Here is a 23254-nt window from a genome sequence, read left to right on the forward strand (position 1 = left end):
CGTGCACATTCTCATTTGTCGTCAGAAAATCTGTCATTAAGGTGGCACTTTTTTTTTTTCCTGTCATCCTGATTTCCATGACCACCAATTAGGTCTAGAAAGCCAGATGATGGGTTTAGGCTTCTCACATTTGTGGCTACATCTGCTTAATTACCATGTATTACTCACACTATAGAGGCAGCCGTGATTGCGCTCGCACAGACACACAAACCGCACTCATCCAGCTAATGGACCAGCCGGGTCTTTGCTAGCTGGGCTTATATTTCACTCAGGGAGAGGGAGGGAGGGAACGAAGCCAACAGGTCCATTATTGAGAGAGAGCATCATAGACAGACAGGGGGAGAGAGACCGGGATGAGGGGAGGAAAAAAGAAGGAGATGGGGATACGGCTGCAGGCGTACTGCGGCAGCAGCAGAGCGGCATGACGTGATAGGGGAGTAGAATGACGGACACACAAACACACACACACACACATGCTTGCAGCTCAGAGGCCAGCCAGAAAAAGTAGAAAGGAGCTGAGGCAGGGATTGAGCCAGCCACGCTCTGCAGCATACAGATCCGACTCCAACTGGAGACTGAGGCAGGTGAGTGAAGGCTCGTGTTTACTTTAGCTAGTTAATATTTCAGATCCTTCTCTAATTCTAAGTACATTTTTGTCTTGTTTCCTGATGAATCTGTGTCTCTTGTTGAATATATTTCCTGTTGATTCTAAAAGCGCAGAGTTACTAAACTCTAATACGAGGACTATGTTCATGGTGCTGTGACAGTTAGAAAAATAAGAGAGAAAAGATGGGCCAGTGAAGACGAAAAGAAAGAGAGCAGCAGTATCTAAAGGATGAAATGATTGGCAGTTGACCTGAGTCAGCAGCTTGGATGTATGACTCAGTAAAGCATGTGTGGTATACATATTGTAGCGTGTGGTACATTTGGTTGATATTGAGAAGAATGGAGGCAAACTGCTGCTCCCATGGTGATATTTATATTGCCAGTAGTCGGGTTATATTTTCTCCTGTTTACTTTGTGGGTGCGTGTGTTTGTACCCTGGCTTCTATAATAAGAGCATGTGCAGAGGACGTGTTAGACAAAGATCTTTTTTTATTTAAAGGAGTACAGCAGCTATCCTCAGTACATTAAATACTCACACAACCCATTTTATCACACCAGGCGAGGCTCATTTACTTTACTGTCCCAGTGCAATTTGGAGACTCGAGGTTCGGAGATGACTTTGTGCTGTGTTGTGGGATTTCTGATGGTGACACATTATGTGTCATTTTGGGTAACTTCATGCCAAATACATTTCCATTTTGGTCAAATGAGTCATGATAACATAAACACTCTTCAGTTCTTGTGTGTATGTGCGTGTGGTCCAGGTAGTACTCACAGTGTGTGAGCTTAACCCTGTTTACGCCGTCACATAATGATGGTGTGTTTCTTTTGTTTTATAATGGGGACGAAAGCTGTTCCCCAGAGTGTCAAACACGATACTTTACAACGAGAGCTTGCTGTTTAGAGTAAGCCTCCAGAAAATGAATCTAGGTTAGTGTAATGCCCTCTGAGGTCGCAGATACGTGACTGTGTTCTTTGAATCTATGTGCCAAATGACTTTTTTTTTCCTTTTGGCGAAAGGTTAGAATCAAAGAAAGTCACTTTGAAAATGAGTCACCTCGAAAGAGAGGCCCCTGATTGGCTGAATGTGTCATTCCTGTTTGTTCAAGCTTCCTGTCTTGGTGAATGGTGAGGAGCTGTGAACCAATGGGAGAGCAGTGGTGAGGATGCAACTGTGATCCAGGAAAAAACAGCCCATTGTTCCTGGGACGTCAGAGAAGTGTGACCTGCTTCTGGCCGGCTCCGTCTGCTTAGCCCAACGGCGCACTGACAGGTAAGACTTTCGTGCGACACAGCAGAGCCTTGAAATTGACTCGTATGTTCTTTTTGAGCTAAAAATATTGCCACGTTTATCTTATGATGACTTTCTTTTAAGAAAACTGCCTTCCCAGGAATTTGTTGTACCACTGGGTGTCACTAGCTTCTCTGCTCCACGGCAGGACTTTACTGCTGTTGTTCTGGCTGCTGTCATAGTGGAGGTGATTAATTCAATGTACTGTAGTTTCCAGCCTGTGTGACACACAGGCACTGCTGATGCCCTTCACAGACAGAGAGGCCTGTGTTACCAACTCATGTATTGATTTTGTGATGAGTCAGAGGGTGTTCATCACGAGGGTGAGTGTGCATGTCTGTGAGAGAGGATATACACGCTTTTCTCATAAGATATAGAGTAACTCAGGTCAGCCACAGGCCGCCATGGGAAAGCTGAGCGAAATCAGTGTAATGTTATTAAATTACACTGTTAACATGTAGCATAATGCTGGCTGCAACGCTATCCTTGTTCTTCTGTCCTTCAGGAGATAAACCTGATATGGCTGATGTTTCTGATAAGTGTAAAAGATGCTATTAATAAGCCTGCATAATTCACCTCGCAGCTATAATTAATGATAATACGGGACTGTAATGAATGAGACGCTGTGCTCCTGCAGTTGCAGACAGTACCCAGTAGATGTCAGCACCACCCTAGCAGAGTGAAGGAGAGACCGTAGTCGGTCCATGCAGTAACCCACACAATAACTACACTGATCTGTAGCAAAACCCCAGTTTCTCTGTAGGCTTCTGTGCTGTGTTTGCGTCAGTGTACAAACACGAGGATGTCCTTCAAAACCTCAGGGAAAAGGGTTTTATTTATTTCAGCTGGTTTAAGTATGAAAGCTAAATCATGATGTCAGCCCCGAGGCCCGGGTCTGCAGAACTAAAGACACAGTGACTGATAGTGATGGCAGACTGATTTATGATTTAAATTCAAATCAAAAGTGATTGATTGTTCAACTATTTTGTCACACAATAAGATATGTAATTATGTTTTTAGCTATTAAAGTGCTGTTTGCAAATACTATGAAATATTAAACTAAGGTGAAGCTTTACAAATATGTACAATGAAGCTGATTCTGATGCTAATGAAGCGCTAACTGTCAAACTAATGAGCAGCAATATAAACATGGCTTCATGTTTTTGCGTTTGCACGTGCCTCAAACAGTAAAAATAAAAACGCTTCTTAGACCAAACTCATTCCTTTAGACACAGACATCACATGGAGTTAGACGTACAGTGAAAGGAGCCAACAGACGGTGTATTGTAAAGTTTTTTATGTGACAGGATGATACAGAACAAACTTTGAAGCCTGTAAGTCTGAACACATGACAAATACAATGTATCCAACACATGTAAGACGTTTGTACTGCAAACTATCCTATAATAACATAACTGAAAGAAATCAAACTAAACTAGATTATTTTCCCATAACTTACAGCTGTTGGTTTCAGTCACCTTATTTGTATTTCCTTCTTTTACACACACACACACACACACACACACACACACACACACACACACACACACACACACACACACACAGCCTGCTTTCCCTAGCCCCGCCCAATAAACCTAACCCTGAAAAATGAATGCCTAAACCTTACTCTAAACCTAACCATAACCTTATTGTAACCCTGACACTAAACCACATTTTGACTGTGGAAAAATGCCTTCAAACTTGTAGGGACCAGGATTTTGGTCCTCATAAGTATAGTAAACTTCCCCTTTTTAAGTCCCCACAAAGATATGAATACACACACACACACAAACACACACACATCACCATCAGCAGCTGAGCCCCTGTATGTTCTTATACAGCCTGCAGAAGTGTTGGTGTGACCCCGGCATATCCCCAAGGGAAAATCAAATTTTCATACAGATAGACATCGAGTCAGCCCACACCTGTGCTCCTGGAAATCCTAGCAGGACCTACAGCAGACAGAAAGAAATTCTGATGCTCATTTTCTGTCTGGACCTCCCAAGAGATGGAGTGTGTGAGGAAGACATACAGAAACAGACAATGAGGAGGGGGAGGAATTTGTAGGGAGTAATAGGGGAAAAGGAGGATGGATGATCACATCTGTCTCTGTTTACCTACTGCTGCATCACTGCAGCTGTACGCTGCTGCGCAGGCCTACATTAGCATCAATCAAAATGCTGCACAGCTCTTAGTTGCTTGTCTTAGTATGTCTGATTCTATAAGTAGGTGGAAGGAAGGCCTCCTGCAGAGAATCCGTCCTTTTTCTTCATCGGAGTTTCAAGCTCAAGCAGTCACTCTTTCTCCTGCTTTTCTCAGACTGCTGGAAATGTGTGTCTGAGTGATCCACATGACACTGTGTGCAATGCTGTGATTAGATGCACTGTCAAATAATCCAGCACTTTATCCTTGTGACTTTGACGGCTTAATTTGATACATCAGTGCTTCACTAAAGACAGCTTCCCACAAAGTCTTCTGGCAGCAAAAGTTTTGCTTTTTTAAGACGGGGCAAGTAGGGTTAAGCATTAAATCTCTAGTATATTTCTAAGTATGTCTGCGTTTGTGTGTGTGTAATTATAATACACATGCTCTCATGCTGAGTATGCCAAATTCGGACTCTACCATCTGAATCTTAGAGACTTATCAGACTAGACATCATATATTTAATCTTCTATACTCCAATCTTGGAATGTATGTGCAAGTTGTTGCCTCACGTTCCTGTATGTAGCTGATGGGAGTGGCCACCAGTGTGGTCTTCTGCTGCGGTAGCCATCTGCTTCAGGGTTTCACTAGCATCTCACATTCAAAGATGCTCTTCTGCTTACCTTAGTTGTAACGAGTGGTTATTTCAGCTACTGTTGCCTTCCTACCAACTCAAAGCACTCTCTATGACCTCTGCTATTAACAAAGCTTTTTTTCCTGCTGCTCACTGTATATTTTTCTTTTTTTGGACAATTCTCTTGTAAACCGTAGTCCTAGTTGAGCAGCAGTTTTGAAATGCTCAGACCAGCCCGGCTAGCACCGAGAGTCACGCCACATTCACTTACAGCCGCTTAAATCACCTATCTAACTTCAGCAGGCCGTCTTGAGAATGTCTACATATTAGAGGAATTGAGCTCCTGCCATGTTGTTGGCCGACACTTACGTTAAAAAGCAGCTGTACGTGCACTTGACGTTTTTTCCGCCTTTTTTGCCCTCCCTCCCTGCCTTTCTCCCAAACTCACTGCCTCCCTTTCCCCTCCCAGCAGAGCAGCACGAAGCAGCAAAATTATATGAAATGTTTCACTTGATCAGAATTAGCATAGGCGGGCTCACAAAGCTCAAGCAGGATTTCGTAGTTCTTGGAGGGTTTCTGTCATTCTGACACAGAAGAGAGTAAGAAAACCAAGGACAGTCAAAGCAAATAAGGTGAGCAACATCCTGTGCCTCCTCTGAAACTGTTATATGTATGCATTGTGCCGGGGTAAGTGTGATGTTGTATTGGAGTTCATTTTCAGTATTTGTTTTTCAAGAACATAAGGATCTACAAGCGTATAAAAAGCTGGCACGTGTGTGTGTGTGTGTGTGCGTGTGTGTAAAAAGCTGGTTTTGTGTTTTTAACTCCTAGCAGGCAAATCTGATTTCTTAGAAACTCCATGCTCCGCTGAAAATAAGTTCACCTCGTGGTTTACCATGACTCATTTTGTCATATGTACTTGGCTCACATTGCACAGCTCTGTGAAAGGAAAAGCAAATTCTCAGCCTGATTAGATTAGTAGAACTTTAACACTGACTCTTAATGTATAACCAAACCCTTTGGGAAGGCTTTTAATGATCTCATGCTATTGTGAACATGCACTCACCTAACTTTTTAACTTTTTGTTGTCTTTATGTCTTTTGATTTAGGTCACAATGAGTGGGGGGGTCAACGTGAAGTCAGTTCCCCGTGGGCCTCCCTCATCAGGAATACCCCTCCCTCGCAGTCTTCTGCCTTCCTCTCCTAAAACAGAACCACGCCGCCGGGCGAGTGACCTGCCCAAGCCCTCGAAACAGACCCCTAAGCACACGCCAGCGAACACACCTGCACACTCCCCGTCACTTTGTCCAAGAAACTCCAGTATCCCTGGGCCTTCCTCCACAGATGCCCTGAGAGATGCCTGCCTTAAAAGTCAGCTCTTCCAGCGAACCGGAGCTCTTCCAATTCCCCAGGTGTCAAGATCTGCCTACAGCAGCCCGCTGACCCAGCGCCGAGTACATCCGCCACACTCCAAAGACACGCTAGACCTGGGAAAATCGCAAATCCTCTCCCAATTACCCCAGGATGGCAATCGCAACAGAAGCACCTTTGCAAATAAGAATCAAGCGTATGGAGCCGGCAACCTACGTCCACCGCTCAGTTTTAGCAGAGGAGACAATTCAAACATTGTAACCCAAGCAACGGCTGATGCGATACCAGGAAGGAAGGAAGAGCCTCCAAAAAACCATCCAGCCAAATCTGTCATACTCAGCAACTGTAACATTCGGCCCACTCTTCTTTACTCAAACCAGCACACCATCAGAGATCATAGTGACTCTGGCAGCCAATCAGATGAGGAAATGGGAACTCCTGAGGATAGCAGTCCAGCTTCCTCTCCTCTTCCCTTACCGCTGCCAGCTATCACATTTACCATGCCAGTAACATCCAAGCAGGTTGTTGATACACAGGATCGGGAGGCAACATCTGAAGAGACACACATACCCAGAGTCAACATGGCTGCTGTGGCTCCCTTCAGTCACAGGTAAGGGGTCTTTCATCACACAAGCACAACTGAAGCAAGAGTTATAAAGCCTTCCATTATGAGTCCTTTACCACTGACCCCCCCTGTAATTATCATGTGATCATTTTCTTTACACATAGAAGTCATCCTCAGGACACTAAAGACCTGCCACAGAGGCCTCAGTATCTTTTCCTGCAACACACACACTTGGAGATTTTCTGGAGCAGAGCTGATTGTTAAAGTGTCTTCTTGTAGCCCCTGGGCTGACACCGTATACTCCCATGCACACAGTTTTTTATGTTACTAGAAGCACAGTGTACAAAATCTACATTTAATAAAACATTTGAAGTTTCTTTTTTCTTTATTAATGACAGGATTATACACAGTTCTTTGCACATAACTGTTTCAGCATTTTTCTGTTTATATGATTTGCTTTTGTGGAAATAATTGAGATGGTCATCGCCTCTCTTCTTCTACTGTCATACACAGCAGGTTATGCATTTGATTGTAAAGGATATGATTTGCATGTTCAGTAACAGATGTGTGATGGCTGTGTTTGTGATGTGTTGACAGGCTGCAGGCACAAGTGAGTGAATTTTCTGTGGACGAACTGAGTGACTGCTCATCTGGATCCATAGAAGTCTGCTGTGATGACCTGACACCAGGTTAGACTCACACAGCAGTAACACACATCTCCTCTCCTTTCTCCCTTCCCTTAGCTAAACAAAATTTGGTCCAGTTTTTTCTGCCTCGTTAATATTAGGGCACCAAGATGCCAAGAGCACTTCTGGCAGGTACGAGTGATGTGTGCTTTCTGGCAGCCAGACGTTTACTGCGACAGAGTCATAAGTGGCGTCAGACACAACAAGCCAGTGGCTGACCTCTCATTGTAGAACCTGAATAGACTCAGTGAAAGGGACAACCAGTCTTTGTCCAAATGTATGTCTGTCACGCTGCAATTCATCAGTCGTCAGGAGCCATGTCTGAAGTTAGGTGGTGTAGTTTTCTGTGTGCCTGGGGTTCTGCTGAGTACCGTAGTCCCTGGATGAAGAGATGTGCTCAGGATGTTAGGATGAAGGATGCTGACACTGGTGATGTGGGTCAGTAATGGGATGAAATGGGGCACTTCTTAACTTGCTGCCAGGCAGCATTATATGCACATTGATTTCATATTCATCCAAGAGCTGTTGTAGAGTTTGAACCCATTCTTCCCTCTCACAGTTCCTCTTTTCAGATTTCGTTGACCTAAAAAGCCACAGTCCCAGCATGACCCCATCCCTGTCCTGATCCTGTGGCTTTTGAGTAATGGTTTGCTCTGTACGCACGGCTATAGTTACGCATTGTAGTGGTCAGTCTGAGCCCAAGAATGTCAACGTGCTTCTGAGAAATGACTTTTTCAGTGGCTTAGTGAATCATTCCTTTTGATGTGGTGTCAGTTAAACGGAAAGAAGATCAACTGCTTTTTAGTTATTATATGTATGTTAAAATATGCACAGTGTAGTCCGAAATAGTTATACTGGGTTTACATATGCATCACACTGTGCCATATATTAGGTGAATTACAGCTGTTTCTATATGTAATGTCTACGTTCAGGGACAATATAGCACAGTGTCAATTAATTAATAACTTAAACCTGTAAAGGTACAGTCAGTCATTAATTAGTGGAAAAAGAAAGAATATTGAATTCATAAATCTGAGCCTTTCTTATACACTTAGAGTTAATCCATAAAAAATGGACAGGAGTGGGTACTGGTTTGTGCAAACCGCCATGCTGACCCGCCATCTTGAACACAGTGGCTGACATGGAGATCGCTGTTCTCCTTACTCATGTTTTATTTATGCAGCTTGAGACTGGCCACATAGATAGTAGAGCAAAGGCAGAGGAGAAGATTACTTGTAGGCGTTTGCGTGCTGTGGAGGCAAAATCTAATCAGTGTCTACACCTTCAGGCTCAAGATATGAAGGAAATGAAAATGCAAAGCAAAGATGCGACTGGTATCTCTCAACCTCTTCCTCCTTACCCCAAGCCTCATTAACTGAACTGAAGTTAGAGCTCTAATGCACAAAAGTGCACAAACATGCTTATTTATTCCCAATATTTTTGCTTTGTCTGGACAGCTGACTAAATATTGGCTAAACAACAATAACAGCTGGCTGTAAGCTAACAATATGTCAATTAGTCTTAAGTGTCCTAAAAATCACAGTTTCCCTGTGAAAGCAGTTTTGATTACATTCTGAGTGTCACAGTGATCCACCAAGAATATTTCACTAAGAGTGGCTAACAGCAGCTAACAGAGGCTAACAGTAGCTATCAGAGGCTAATAGCAACACTTAACAACAGAAAAGTCAACAAGTCACCTCAGTATTGCTGCCATCGAACAGAAGCGAGCTTCACTGACTCATCAACTTGGATTGGAGTCCTTTCACAAATATTTACGGCGTCCTCTAGACTCACCCAGAGTAAATACACATGGATACCTGGCAAGCAACAGACAGACAGCCTACATTAGCTAAATGCTGGATGCCTTCATTTCTTGCAGCGCATGCATCTCTACAGATAGCTGTAAAGTACAACTTGGCTGCTTGGCACAGAACTACAAGCTCAAGGCAGTAGTTTGAGTTTGAACATACATTGTGTCACAAGAATAGAGTTATTTGCAAATGAAACCTTTATAAAACCTTTAACCATCTGGTTGTGGAAAAGGGGGATGGGAACTGGTGGTGGACCAGCCCTAGTCTTTAAGGGCCTCTTGCTGTCTTGGGGCTAGTTTTGGCCTTTTAATTGGTGCCTAGCAGGCGTTAGAAACAGAACCAAAGCATCTTTGACTCCTCTGAAGCTGCATTTACATGGATGGTGGGCTGGCACTGTAATAACTGTAATTTAGCAAGTGGAGGAAGGGAGGGAAACGGGGTGGAAAGCAAAGTTTGTAGGGAAGGAAGGAGGGAGAGGAGTGAGAGATGAAAGGAGAAGACCAATGAGGTCAGTGGGTTGATGAATTTCATTTTGTGTAAGGAGGACAGAGAATAAACAATAAGTGTGTGCACTGAGATGAAAAGACAGATTATTAAATGTTGGTTAAATTTTTACAAACTCCTGGTGGTGAGCAAACACGATAAAGCCCAGTTATTTGATGTGGGACTGGCTGCTCTTTGTGGCGAGAGTCGATCTCCTTAAATGTAATATTCTCTATATGCGTTAGATTGAATCAGGGAAACGCGATCCGCTCTTACATCTTTTAACTGATACCCTAATGAAGATCTGAACGTTTAATGTGATTGTAGGACCATGTGCTCTTTCAATTAGACCCCAGAACTCCTGACCCTATTACTCTCTAGAGAGGTGTATCTGAGAATGGGCTTTTATCCGAGGCTGTGTGTGTATGTGTGCTGATGTATGCACAAGTGACAGTGCACAGATGGCTTTTGAAAGATAAATGTGACGTGGGTTGTGTATCATTTTTCATCCCTGCAATATTTTGTCCTAAAATTCCCAATGGACAAAATGTCGCAGTCTCAAGTACACACACACACACACACACACACACACACACACACACACACACACACTGTACAGACACCTACAAACACCATTCATATAGTGAAGGATATAAAACATCACACATCATCCCACACAGACCACAGACACCAGTATATGTAGGAAACAAAAAAGAAATCGAGGTATGACTGGCTAATTTTAAAAAGTGGTGTCGCAAAATAAACTGTTTACGGCAATATGTTTTCATGGTTTTGATGGTCACTGTAGTGGCTATATTCATTTCTTAAAGTTCTCTCTTTCTCTTATATTTAATATCACCACACTACGGACGGACAAGCGCCTGTTTTTATGGGTTGTCGTTAGCAACAACGACGGTAACACCATCGCGTGTCCGCTTCTTTACGTTCCACATAAACCTTTCACAATAAAGCTCAAGATCCTGTTGAGACTTTTCAAAATAAACTGAATCACGTGAAAGAGCAGATTATTTACAGATGAGAAGCAAAAAAATAAACCTTAGACTCAAACGTTAGAACAGGCTTTTCCCCGCAGCAGTAATAAATACTCACAAAGAAAACGGCGGCCGTTACAACTTATGTTAGGGCTGCTCGATTATGGCAAAAATGATAATCACAATTATTTTCACTGAAATTGAGATCTCGATTATTTGACGATATTTATTTAACCCTTTAAGACCTACCATAGAACCAAGTCCGCCAGAGCTTATATTATATGTTTACATGCTGTAGTGCCATTTGTGGGAGCATTTCAAGTTGCTATACATCAATACAACTGTTATAGCCCATATTTTAAAAATATGTATGCATTAAGTCCATAGTAATTACATTAATTGCAAAAAAGTGCAATAAACTACAAAAAAATTGAAAATCATTTTTGTTTTTTTTTACATATATTTCTACTTGGAGAAATTTAAGAGGCTTATCCCTCAAAACTTTAAATACAAAAAAGTTGCAAAAAATAGTTTACAACAACAGGAAATTTAGTTTGAGTGTCTTCATAGTTTTATTTTGGAGATACAGCAATTTTTATATACTGCAGGGAAAAACAAAAAACAATCCTATGATGCAAATTTGCAAAGAAAACAGCAGGTGCATCAAAATAAACTATTTCCAGCAGTGCAATTCGAGTTCTAAGCATCCCAGCAACTATTCAGAAAAGTCAAACATGACTTATAAAAACACCAGTATAGGCTTTTAAGGCCTACAAGTAAAAAACTACATTTTCCGCGAAATGACGTCACTTCCGGTTTCGGGCAGGAAATGGCGGACATGCATAGTTAGGGTGACGTCTGTGTCAATGTGGGAAGTGTTACGAACAGCTGATCGGATCGCCAAAGCGTGTTTCTGGAGTATTATGTTTTTGTTGCTGCAAGCGCCTTTTATGCAATTTTTGCAAAGCTTTATGGGGAAGGAAACCGTGACCGAGGACAAGCTGATGACATAAGATGTAAGTACAACTCCTCTGGTTTCATATGCAAAACAAATTATTGCGCTAGCTTACACGGTTCAGGTTCTACAGGGATTTAAAAATAGTCACACAAAACGGAGCGTGCTGCTCTGACCGGCTTTAAAGGGTTAACAATGTGTTGAATAATGACTTTAAAAAATAATATAAAACAGTGTGCAAATACTGATAACAGTGCAAATGTTTGCAATATAAGAAATCAATGAAAAATGTAAACATCTATGTTTAGTGAACTTTGCAGTGTTGCTCTGTGGTGCAGCTACGACACCTTAGCAAAGTTTACACACTGTGTCTACTTGATCCACGTCTGACTGAACCCATAATGTTTCCACACCACTGAAGTTTTTTTTACCTCTTTTTAACCAACAGCAGTCACTCTCCTCTCCAAATAACTTCTGCTGAGCTTTCCGAGCTTCCCTCGGGTCCTCTTCATTGTTGTGACGTATGTTCGAAATGCAGAGAGGTGCGCTCGATTTGCCACACGGAGCAGGGCGAGAGTAAAGCATGAGGGAGGGGCTAATAATCGGCTCAGTCATTTTTAATGATCGTTGAAAGCCCAGATCGTAATCGTGATTAAAATTTGATTAATTGAGCAGCCCTAACTTATGTCTAAAAATGTATCGTTTCATGCATCGGTTAAAACACTCGACTCCAGCTACAGGACGCCCAGCTGGAAACACTTCACGCAAGTCGAGCTGCCCGAGATTCACAGAATTTACAGAAAATGTTGCATTTTTGTGATTTATATCGTTATCGGACGATAGATGTCTTATATCGGGATATGAGATTCTGGTCATATCGCACAGCCCTATGGTATATCTTTATTTACCCTCCTGCAGGTCAGCGTTTTTCTTTTTTACCTCAGTTTGGGATTATCTCATTTAGCAAAGTAGATGTTAAAAACCCCTCAGTGCCTTTCATTTTAAGCTAGAAACAGGGAAATCTTTAGTAATGAAGGTTTGAAATCAACTTACTGTTTATAGATGTCATGCTTGCCATGCCTTTAATGCCCCTGGACAGTCAAGCGAATAGCATTTTGGTAAACCTGACTGCATCTACTAGACAGTGCGTAATCCTCTTTGGCCAATCTAATCGGGGAGACATATGCCGAGTTGGCGTTGGATAGTGATGAGTGGTTTAGTAGCTTTAGGAAGATGATCAGACATAAGAATGGACTAGATTATCTCCGTGCTCATCGCCTGCAGTGAGGCAGCAATCACTATTTATGGTTTAATGTCATGCCTTACTTTATATTTGACCCAAACCTTGAACTTTCAAGATGTCTGTTGTTCACTGTTGGGGTATAATGATAAAAGCCTCCAGTTTCAACATATCTCTTGGAGTAGTTGTTGTGCAATAGGCAGTTGGTTTATCCCTCTCAGGCTCAAATTAAACTTTTTGTTGCTAATGCACAACCAAGTCCTGCAGTGGTACTTCTGAATAAAAAAATCTCATAAAATATGTATGTGGGGTGATCAGGTTGTTAGTTTTTAACTGTTGCAAATCGGCAACGCCTGCCTGGAGAGGGTTAAGACGCTACGCTGAAGACTAAATGCCACTTCTCCTTGTTTTGACTTCGCACTACGCACCACTACCATACAGTTCCCATTGATCTAAGAGGTCTTAAAGTGTTAAATTGCTTTAGCATAGCATTAGCCTCCTAAGACCCGAACTCTTCCTCGGCAGCATTTTTAATTTCTCTTTGATACTTGGGCACATTGGGGCCCGATGAATGTAAAAACAAAGAATTACCAGATTTTTTTTTTACCTTATTTTTGTTTTTTTTAAAAAAATAAGAGCCACATATGAGGATATTCATTTAAAATTTTGATAGAACAGTAGCAGTATAATGTCCTTGTAAGTGGATATCAGGCCCTTGTAGAACAAAATTTAGTATTTTGGTCTGAATAACCCAAAATGTGATGTCCACATATGTGGACGCAGGTCCCAGGAGGTTAATATAATTAGGGAAAGCTCCATGTATGGTTTTTTAAGTAAGTCATAAAAATCTTAAAATGAATTTAGTGACTTAGGGCAACAAATGTAGAGACATAAGAACTACAGTAATATGGTCCTTTTGGTGTGAACTGTCTTTTAAGGATGCCATCTATTACAATATTCCGTTTTACCAGAGATAAACCATTTTGTCAAAGAGGACTTAAGTCGTGCACGGTGGCACGGTGGTTAGCACTGTTGCCGCACAGCAAGAAGATCCTGAGTTCAATTCCACCATCAGGTCTTTCTGTGTGGAGTTTGCATGTTCTCCCCGTGTTTGCGTGGGTTCTCTCCGGGTACTCCGGCTTCCTCCCACCGTCCAAAGACATGCAGCTTGTGGGGATAGGTTAATTGGATAATCCAAATTGCCACTAGATGTGAATGTGCGAGTGAATGTGAGTGTGAATGGTTGTCTGTCCCTGTGTGTTGGCCCTGCGACAGACTGGCGACCTGTCCAGGATGTACCCTGCCTCTCGCCCTATGACAGCTGGGATAGGCTCCAGCGCCCCCCGCGACCCTGAAAAGGATAAGCGGAAGCGAATGGATGGATGGACTTAAGTCTGGTTGTGATTTTAAGATGATAAAATAATAAAATGTTGTTTTTTTTCTTGCTATTACATGACTGGTAAACTTGTAATAGTCAGTTAATACATGATGCAATGCTACATCTTCAAAAAATCAAAATGAACATCATCTGTCTTACATGAACAGGATATGAAAATCATTTCCTTTAAAAATAGGAATCGAGCACCTGGCGTAGGGCCTTCAATAGACCCGTCTACTGTTCACTAAAACCTCACCAGAAATGGTCTCAGTGAAATGTGCCCAAGAGTTTGACTCAGAATCAGTAGCAACGGGTTATATGGAGTTAGGGTTTTTAAGGGAAGCATGTAGAGGTCAGCAGATAAGAAGCCAAGGACTGATCCCTGAGAGCCACTGCAGGTCAAAGGCATGTGTTTTGAGTTACCGTTGCCAATAGCAACAAAATAACTGGTCGCATTCAGTCAAGTGATATTTCCAATATTTTTAAAATCCAGAAAAACAACCCAGTCTTCAGTTTATGTCAGAGTAGCCACCTCCTGTTGTCTGCTCCCTCCCAGGGTCATTTCCTCACAATGAAGAGGGAACACAATAATGCACAGCTGCATTACAGAGCTGGAGATGAAGGAGGAGAGAATGGAGGGAGAAGAGTGAATTGAGGAACGGGTGAATGAGTGCATACGCAAGATGCTTCTTGACCTGTGGGGTGACTCCTAGCCGAGGGAGTCAAGTTAAGTCACTCATGCGTGTAACCTGTCTATGTTGGAGCACACGCCCACGGACACAGGAATGAAGTCACAAGTACATCTAATTAATAACCCACGGGGAATCAAAAAACACGCACATACCAGCATATAAACACACACTGTAGCTTTAGGAGGTTTCAAATTAATGTTATTTATTTATTTTTGGCAAATACTACTGTTCGTCTACATTTATACGCATGATGATCCACTATTGCTTGCACACCACGCTGTAGCTAGGCAACCACACTCAGGAGCAGATCATTATGGGATACTCCTGGGAAATGTGCTGATAATGTCAACATTGGGGCATGTATGAGGGAGCGTCTACAAAGAGTTATACCTTTTAAAACACACAAATTCTCCCTTTTCACATCCTGCAAATATTCCCTGCATTTTAGTTGGTTTAGCGGGAGATTTGACCAACGTCTGGCATTCGCTCTGGTGGTGTTTTCGCTGGATTAGCTGACTGATGCACTCACATTATTGTCACTGATAGCTGAATTTCCCAAATGCTCAGGCCAGTGACTCATGCTGTGCATCATCAGCGCTCGATAAGACCACTAAAGAGGTGTCATTGTGAACAACTCGCTCCCTCATTCACGCAATTCCGCTAGGAAGCCACACACTGTATGTATCAGTCAGATTGCCGTTTCAGTGTTTTGTGTGTAAACAGGACATTAATAGCCATGTCATTGTGTTTGCGCTGTACCAGCATGTGTGTGAGTATGAGCTGTCCCTCGTGGAGAAGTGTGTCATGGTCTGGTATTCTTCTGTGTGTCCTGTGGACCCCACGCGTTGGTGTGTTAGCGGACAAAAGCAAATGTAGCAGGAGTGGCGAGGCAGCGAAGCAGGATATCCCCTCTCTGTCTTACAGACTTCCTTTGCTTCTCTGGCAAACACACAGAGATCCTTCCTCACCCGTCCTCTTCCTCCTCTTCTCACTTTCTTCATTGACTTGCTTTCTGGGCTATAACTTGACTGTTTTTCTTTTTTACTTTTCCCCCACTAATATCATCTGCTAGGCTTCTTTGATGCTCTCGGGTCTCCCCTTGTTTTGACTTGCTCCGTTTTTCTGCATCTTCTATTCTCAATCACACTTCGTCATTTTCTTCTCACGTCCTCACTCCGTTGTTGCATGCCTCATCTTCATAGCAACTTTTATTTTTACTCGTGAAAACAAACTCAAAACAAGAGGAACCTAGAGGAAGTGCGTGAGAAGTGAGAACACATGCCATCTGCTTAGCCTGAATGGGAACTGTTCCTCTACAAGTTTAGGGGTCCGCGTTACATGCAGTTGCACCTAGATCTGCAGATCTTTCCTCTTCGCAGTATTTTTCCTTTAAAGGTGGAAATGTTGTGCAAGTTTGTAAACATGAATATAATGTGGTACACAGTGTCTGTGAGTAAGCGTGTCCTACTGGCTGCTTCACATGACTCCTCCATCAGAGTAGTGGCGGATCTGTTTAGAGATGCTAGGCCAAGTATATTCATGCAAAGCACTGAGCCAGTTTCCTTCTGTCTGTGTCTGTCTGCCTCTCTTTCTGCTTCTGTTTCACCCTGCTTTCAAACCATCCTTTCACTCTTCACACGTTATTCGTACTTGTCTCTCTTGCCTTTGCTTAACTTTGCTTAAAAGTCTCTTTATATTGGAATTAAACTGTTTGCCTGATGTCATAAGAAGTTTCCCAAGGGTTCAGACACTGTGGTCAGCCTCCGTCTGCCTGCCTCCACACACACACACACACACACACACACACACACACACACACACACACACACACACACACACACACACTACGAGTCTGCTCCGTGCTGAATGTGTAGCCTACTGCTGAACACTGGCACTCATCACACTCTGAAACTGCCAGTGTCTTTGATGTCAGGCCAGATTGCTCAGGTCAGTTAGTCAGGGTGCACAGAGTGTGTGTGTGTGTGTGTGTGTGTGTGTGTGTGTGTGTATAGAGGGAGAGAATATACAGCATGTTTACATCAGCCATATAAAGGTGATTAGACTGTGGAGCCAGAGAGACCAGCACTGGAACAAACAAGTGGCTGTGTGCTGCCAACACTTTACCTGCATGTATATGCTTTCAAGAGCAATGACGCGTATCTGCACCACACGCATCTGTACACCACAGACCTGCCTTGTATGTGGTCACTCACTAACCTTAATCCCTCATCAGGGAGGTATAAGAGCTGACATACAGCACCTATTAGCCTTAAATTACACTCCTCATTCGCACTGCTGGCCTGCTACCTGCCCCCAGAGCCCCCATAACTGTCTCCAGGCACCTCTGGCTTCAGTGTGGCATAACCACCTCAACATTGGCCCTTTATTAAAGTTTGCTGCCTCTAATTGATGGCTATAGCTTTTTCACAATAAAACATCCATAGAGCGTCTGTATTTTTGTATGTACTCAGCTACTGTATTACACACACACACACACACACATTCAAGGCCAAATAGTTTTTAGGCTAAGGGCGAGCACGCACACTAAGAGCCTGTCATCGTCACTTTTAGGTTCGGCTGGCGCCAGTTTGGTTACTGATAAAAAACGAGCCGTTATTTAAAGCGCCTCTCTAATACTGAGTTTGGAAAGTGTGCAAACAGGACGTTGCTTGTTTCCATTCGGGTTTAGTGTCAACTGATTTATGCAAATGTAACAGAAAACGGCCTGCTTGTTTGAATACTGCTCCCAGCAGTTTGAGGCCTGATAACGTCATAGCTGCAGGCACTACTGCCTGCATATTACAGAAAATCGACATACAGTAATGGTAATACGCCCAGACCCTAAACACTCCACTCTGAGAACCAGTTTTCAGACAGGATGCATTACAACGCAAAAATAAATGATGGCGCAAACAGCTATATTGATTGTTAATGGGTTATGATGGACTTGAAGTTCGTTTTATAACCTGCTGTCATTATTACCTGTAATGGGGAATTAAAACAAATACATCACTGTGCTGTATTATCAGATCTCAAGCAAGTCCTGTGTGTTACGAGAAATCAGGAGAATAGATTCTGCAGGTGTTTGAAGTGAACAGTGACAGGCATGACGATGATAACTGCTAAACAATAAAATGATAAGGTGGATGAGGAAGAAGAAGCTCTTCTTGGTCCTTCTTTGATTGAAATGCCATGTCTACCGCAATCAAGTGACATAGCTAAACGTGCAAGAGCAACCCAAGGCCCAGGACCGGAGCTTCGGCTTCTCTGGGCCTGTCTCATCGATGTGACACACTCATAGAGAAAAGCCCACGCACACACGCACACACTCACACACTCACACACGCACGGGAAGACGGACAAAAACAAAGACGTCAACATCCATTCACTTTAGCCACGCAGGCTCATGTGCGCTCGCTTTAAACACTGAGGTATCGTCGGATGGATTTCGAATGTGATGAATCTGTACCCTGAAAACTTAATTGCGTGTGCATCTGATTTAACTAGAAGGCAGGGAGGGGGTGATGCTGGAAACAAGGAAAGGAATAAAGGGAAATGAGGAAAGAGCGATGGAGTGGTGTGGTGATATGTGGCCGGTGGGGAGGGGGCGTTTAGCTATATGATGACCATTTGGGGTCTTTTAGCTACTAATTGAAGCGTGTTTAGTGGCCTGTGTTGTTGTGTATTAAGCACTGACAAATGCATATCCTCGTCTCCTTGGCTGATCCTGCAGTCATGGCTTTCCCCCCCAGATAATTTAAATCAGCTTAATCACGGGTGGGCCTCTGGTGATCAGGGCACGTAAGGAAATCTAAATATGAATGGATGAATAGAGCAGTTAATGTGATTATGAATAATTGCTGAGGGGTTGGAACAGTGTGTGTGTTTCTTTGGGGTGGTGGGGCATGTTTTGATTCAAAATTATTTAATAACTTCAAAAGCATTGAAGTTATTAAATAACTGGGCCTAAATATAAATGGATGGGGACAGTAGAATTCAGCGTTCGCATTCAGAGCATCCCTCCCTCATGAAAAGAAATCTTTTATTACAAAACAGGAACAGCAAAAAGCTGAGTTTATGGGAAATGCTGGTAATTTGTCGTCAAGCCCTTGTGTTTGCACTCACTGGTGTGCAGCATAACGCAGCGTATGCGGCGTGTGCTTGAGAGAGAGAGGCAGTGAATCAGCGAGTGGGAGGAGAGAGAGAGACAAGAAGAAGGAAAGAAGGATGGAAAGGGGAGGAAGAAGGAGAGGGAGGGTGAATGAGGCAGCGGGGGTAGAGTGAGCAAGGCAGAGAGTGAAGGCGAGTTAGAGGGAGGAGAGAAAAAAGGAGGTGGGGGACGTCGCTGCTGCGACCGTTTCTCTTGTCAGTCGGCTGCTGTGTGCCTGGCGAACAGGAGGGAGCGCAGAGCAAGGGAGAGAGGAGCAGAGGGGGACACGGAGAGAGACGCTGGTCAGTGCTGTGCTTTATTCTGGCAGCACTATTGTCATCTGTGCGGCTCCGGGAGCTGCAGACATGCTGTGAGGGAGTGGATTTAGGCGCTGGATGCAGATCTGCAGATCCATGGATTACCAGCAGTGAGTAAGGCTGTCACTCTGCTAACCCACTCATCATTTGCAATAGAGGGGTGAAGCCACAGTCTCTCACTACGGGGAGTCTGGCTGTCTTGACCCTGGAGTGAAGAGGGAGTGCAGACCAGACAGTCTTTGTCTTGTTTTTTGGCTTCCCCTTCCTTCCTCCATGTCTTTCAGTGTTTTTCGCTTGTGTCTGTGTCAGAGTGTATCATTGATGCTGTTGCTTGGGTCTCTGCAGGAGGGATGCTGGAGGCTAATGTGGCTAACATTAGCATGACGGCTAAGCCCAGAGAGCTGGACCTCAGGTCTGCTGCTGTCCCCTGCCAGGATACTTCATCCCAGGCCATGGCATCAAGGAAACCACCCGCCAAGCCCTCTGCTCTGCCCCAGGGGCCTGTGCGTCCCTCTGGGTCAGAGCTCAAGGTCTACCGGCCCACCTCCGGATCTATCCCCATTCCAATCCCCAGTCAGTCCGGGCTTCGCAAACAGCGTTCACTCAGCAACTTGTCTGTGCTCACCGATGCTGAGAAGAAGCTGCACCTGTACCAGTCTACCAGGTGGAATGATGACACGAGCCGTCCTGGCACTGTGACCAACAAAGCGGGGCAGAGTAAGGCAGGTCAAGCTGGTGGTGGGAGACCACCACTGTCCCGGACACTTTCAAAGTCAGAACAGTCTCTCTTTCAGGGGAAGCCAAAGTCTTTCTGCTCCCCTTCTGTGACTTCTAATATAGGCAAGCCAAGTCGAATCCCTGCACCTGGCAAACCACGGGGACCTTATGCTGAGGTCAAGCCAATTAGCAAGGCCTCTGAGACAGCCCAGAATGCAGATACAGACCCAGCTGATCACCCAACCAAAGCAAACTCCAATGGAGCTGGGACTACTGGAACTAATGGCAAGAAACTAGGGGAGAAATCCAAACCTGCGGCTCTGTCAGCGGAGGAAAAGAAAGAGAGGAAGGGGATGGAGGGTGAGGACGATAAGAGCTTTTTAAAGGTGGATCCAGAGTTAGTGGTTACAGTCTTGGGAGACCTGGAACAACTGCTGTTCAGCCAAATACTGGGTGAGTCTGTGATTTCTGTCCCAGTTTTTTGGTTACTTTGGGTTATTTGTTCTCACTTACAATTGGCTGCAAAGATGTGAGGTTAATTACTGTTTTAGTGGAAACTGAAACACAGAAACAAACGGTGAAGCATTGTGACTCTACACACTGAATATCTCTGCTCTTCTCTCCTTTCCACACCCAAACCTTTTGCTCCAGCTCTGGCTCTAGCACCAGCATCAACAGTGCATTTTAAATGAGTCCAGTCTCTATTGCAGCACACTACACTGTGTATGTGTATTTGAGTGTGTCTGTGCTGTTTTATTTTAGTGCTTTTCACTATAAAATAGTGACAGCCCTTGATCTGAAAGTGGTGAATTTCCCCCTGTTGACAACACTGTAAACAGTTACACAAGCTTGGTTCAAATGTGCCAAATCAATCTTGTGCCGTATGCATTTGTGTCTGTACGTGTGTGTATATGTGCATGTGTACAAGCAGTGTGTGCTCCTCCAAAGAAGCTGGAGTAAGCATTCCCCGGGCTGACATTGTTGTGTTGTTGATAAATTAGTCAACATACGCTGCAGTGTTGCCTCCTCTCATTTGACCCACTGCCACAGTGTGCTAGATTTACATTAATGCACCATTATTCCCTGATCTCTGTGTATGTTTACATCTCTATTGCAGCAACCTCGATAGCATGGGAACGTATTCTAAAATTAGCAGCACATTTTAACACCAGCAAGCGTATGTATTGGCTACTGCATCACTGTATGTAAACGGCATCTTTCTGCCGGCCTGCCAAAATCGGTCAGTCGTTAATAAAGGCCGTGCGAGTGGGACTGGTGGGAGTGTTGTCCTTCAGTCTGTAAATAAAACGGCCGCATATTGAGCCAGGCTCCGGTCACAGTGGGCCACCTATTTAGCCTCGCACCACTCCTTCGCTCCCTCGACCCCCTCACCCCCTCTAGTTTCATTGATCTCCGGGCCACTGACAGATGGTCACTATCCACCCCCACCCCATCCCCCTGTTACCGGGGGCAACGTGCATGAGGAGTAAGGGGAAAGTGAGTGGGTGGCGGCATGGGCAGGTAGCGTTCGAGCATCCGCGCGGTCACACGTGTGCTCAGATTGTCCATGGCAGCGCTGGGACACATTATATATTCCAAGTTCTTGCTGCTGTGGGTGTGCCGTGACGATGGTGACTGAGTTTGTGATTAATAGGTCAAAACAGAGTTTGAATCTGCACCTTTCATCCATTATTCATTCACACACACACAAACTCGAGAGCATTTCTCTATTGCTCCTTCTCTTTCCATCCCTCTAGGAGTACCAGATAGCATCAGAGAACGGGTGAGATGAGAAGAGGAGTGCAGTAGGTCGTAATATCTCGCTTGATGCAAGGAAGTCATTTTCTGCTCATCATCAAACCTTTATCTTTGCTCCACTCTCTTTCACTCTACACAAGCCTGCATCCTGCAGCACGGCCCCAAATCGCAGCATGTTTGACCTTGCCCCAGCAGCCCTGTGTGTGTATCTACTGTACATGGTGTGTGTGTGTTGTTTGTATCATCTGTGTGTGACCTTGTTCCTTGTTGTGATGTTGCTGGCCACACCTACACTGAGGCAGCCAGGTAGGGAGGAGGGAGATAAAAAGAGAAAAGGAGGATGACAGGAAAACCTGGTAATGATGGAGATTAGCGACAAAAAAAATGGAAAGGGTATAATGTGATTCATGGAGTGAGACAAATGAAAGAAAGAGACACCCTGAAGGAAAATAATAGTAATAGGCGATGACCTATATTTCTATCTGAGATTGAAATGACTGAATGCAGTGTAGCTTTGGGTCATTACGGTCTCTTCTTACCTGCCAGAGGTTTATTACTGAAATGGGCAAGTATGTAGGGTAGCTTTGTGTGCATACTCATGGAAATGTGTGTGTGTGTGTGTTGTGTTTGTATGTGTGTTAGGGAGAGGTTAATTGTAACTTGCCCTGTAGCTTGCAGCTGTGGGCTCATCCTTTATCGTATCTGCTTCTCCATTTCCGATGGGATGCTTGGCTAATTGGTTTCTGCTCCGTGTGCTCTGTCATGGAAGATAGATTATGGATGTTCAGTGGATCATTCCCAGATATCCACTCTTCTTCCTATATACAGTCTCACCTTCTGCTTTTCCACGTCCTGAAGACACGAGCCTGATGGATCCCTGTAGTGTACCGTATTACGAATTGATAAATGAACCTTAATTTGGTCAAGGCCTTGTCGTTATGGAAGCTATGTGCTAGCTTTGAGCTACTGCGAGTAAAATATGTGCTTGTGTCTTGTGCATGTCATTTTACATGACATCAGACCACATGCACTGAGACGCTGTCCTTTTGAGATGAGCCTACAGTAACAGGTAAAGATAATGAAGATGCCATTGAACTATAATGAGGATGTGTAACCCAAGACCATCAGCTGTGTGCTTGAAAGGGGTAAACCCCTCCCACACGCCAAAAGAAAGAGGAAAAAACAATCCGGATATTTCAAGGTTTGGCTTTTATGTTTATCTTGTGAGGTGATTTGGGATTACTGTTCGCATCATCGGTTTTTCTGTAATCGGACATACATGTTTAACCACTGAGTGATGAAGCGCTTTACACTAATTGGATTTAGAGAATTACTTGACTTGCGTGTCCACGGACAGCAGCTCTGGACTTGTAGAGTTAATTCCCCCCAAATGCAGCTTGTATTATATGATATCTTGTTAATAGCATTAAAATGAAAGTTTGACACGCAAGTTGAGAATTATAAAC

General features: G+C 43.7%; 1 protein-coding gene across 14 annotated transcripts in view; it reads left to right on the forward strand.

Annotated features, from left to right (window-relative positions):
- Nucleotides 1-23254, forward strand: part of nav1a (neuron navigator 1a) — a 98183-nt gene that overhangs the window by 12661 nt on the left and 62268 nt on the right. For 9 of the 14 annotated variants that reach the window (XM_082518167.1, XM_082518169.1, XM_082518161.1 and 6 more), the window contains 4 exons: nucleotides 1716-1879; nucleotides 5783-6654; nucleotides 7207-7298; nucleotides 19659-20483. In XM_082518167.1, the coding sequence (XP_082374293.1) occupies nucleotides 5789-6654; nucleotides 7207-7298; nucleotides 19659-20483 (1783 nt within the window). In that variant the 5' untranslated portion in view covers nucleotides 1716-1879; nucleotides 5783-5788. Of the gene's footprint in view, nucleotides 1-439; nucleotides 585-1715; nucleotides 1880-5182; nucleotides 5306-5782; nucleotides 6655-7206; nucleotides 7299-11422; nucleotides 11598-19183; nucleotides 19424-19658; nucleotides 20484-23254 lie in introns of those variants that run through there. The other 5 variants (XM_082518170.1, XM_082518173.1, XM_082518164.1 and 2 more) reach the window with 5 other exon arrangements.

This window comes from Aulonocara stuartgranti (assembly GCF_965226115.1).
Source record: "Aulonocara stuartgranti genome assembly, chromosome: 20".
Classification (NCBI taxonomy): Eukaryota; Metazoa; Chordata; class Actinopteri; order Cichliformes; family Cichlidae; genus Aulonocara; species Aulonocara stuartgranti.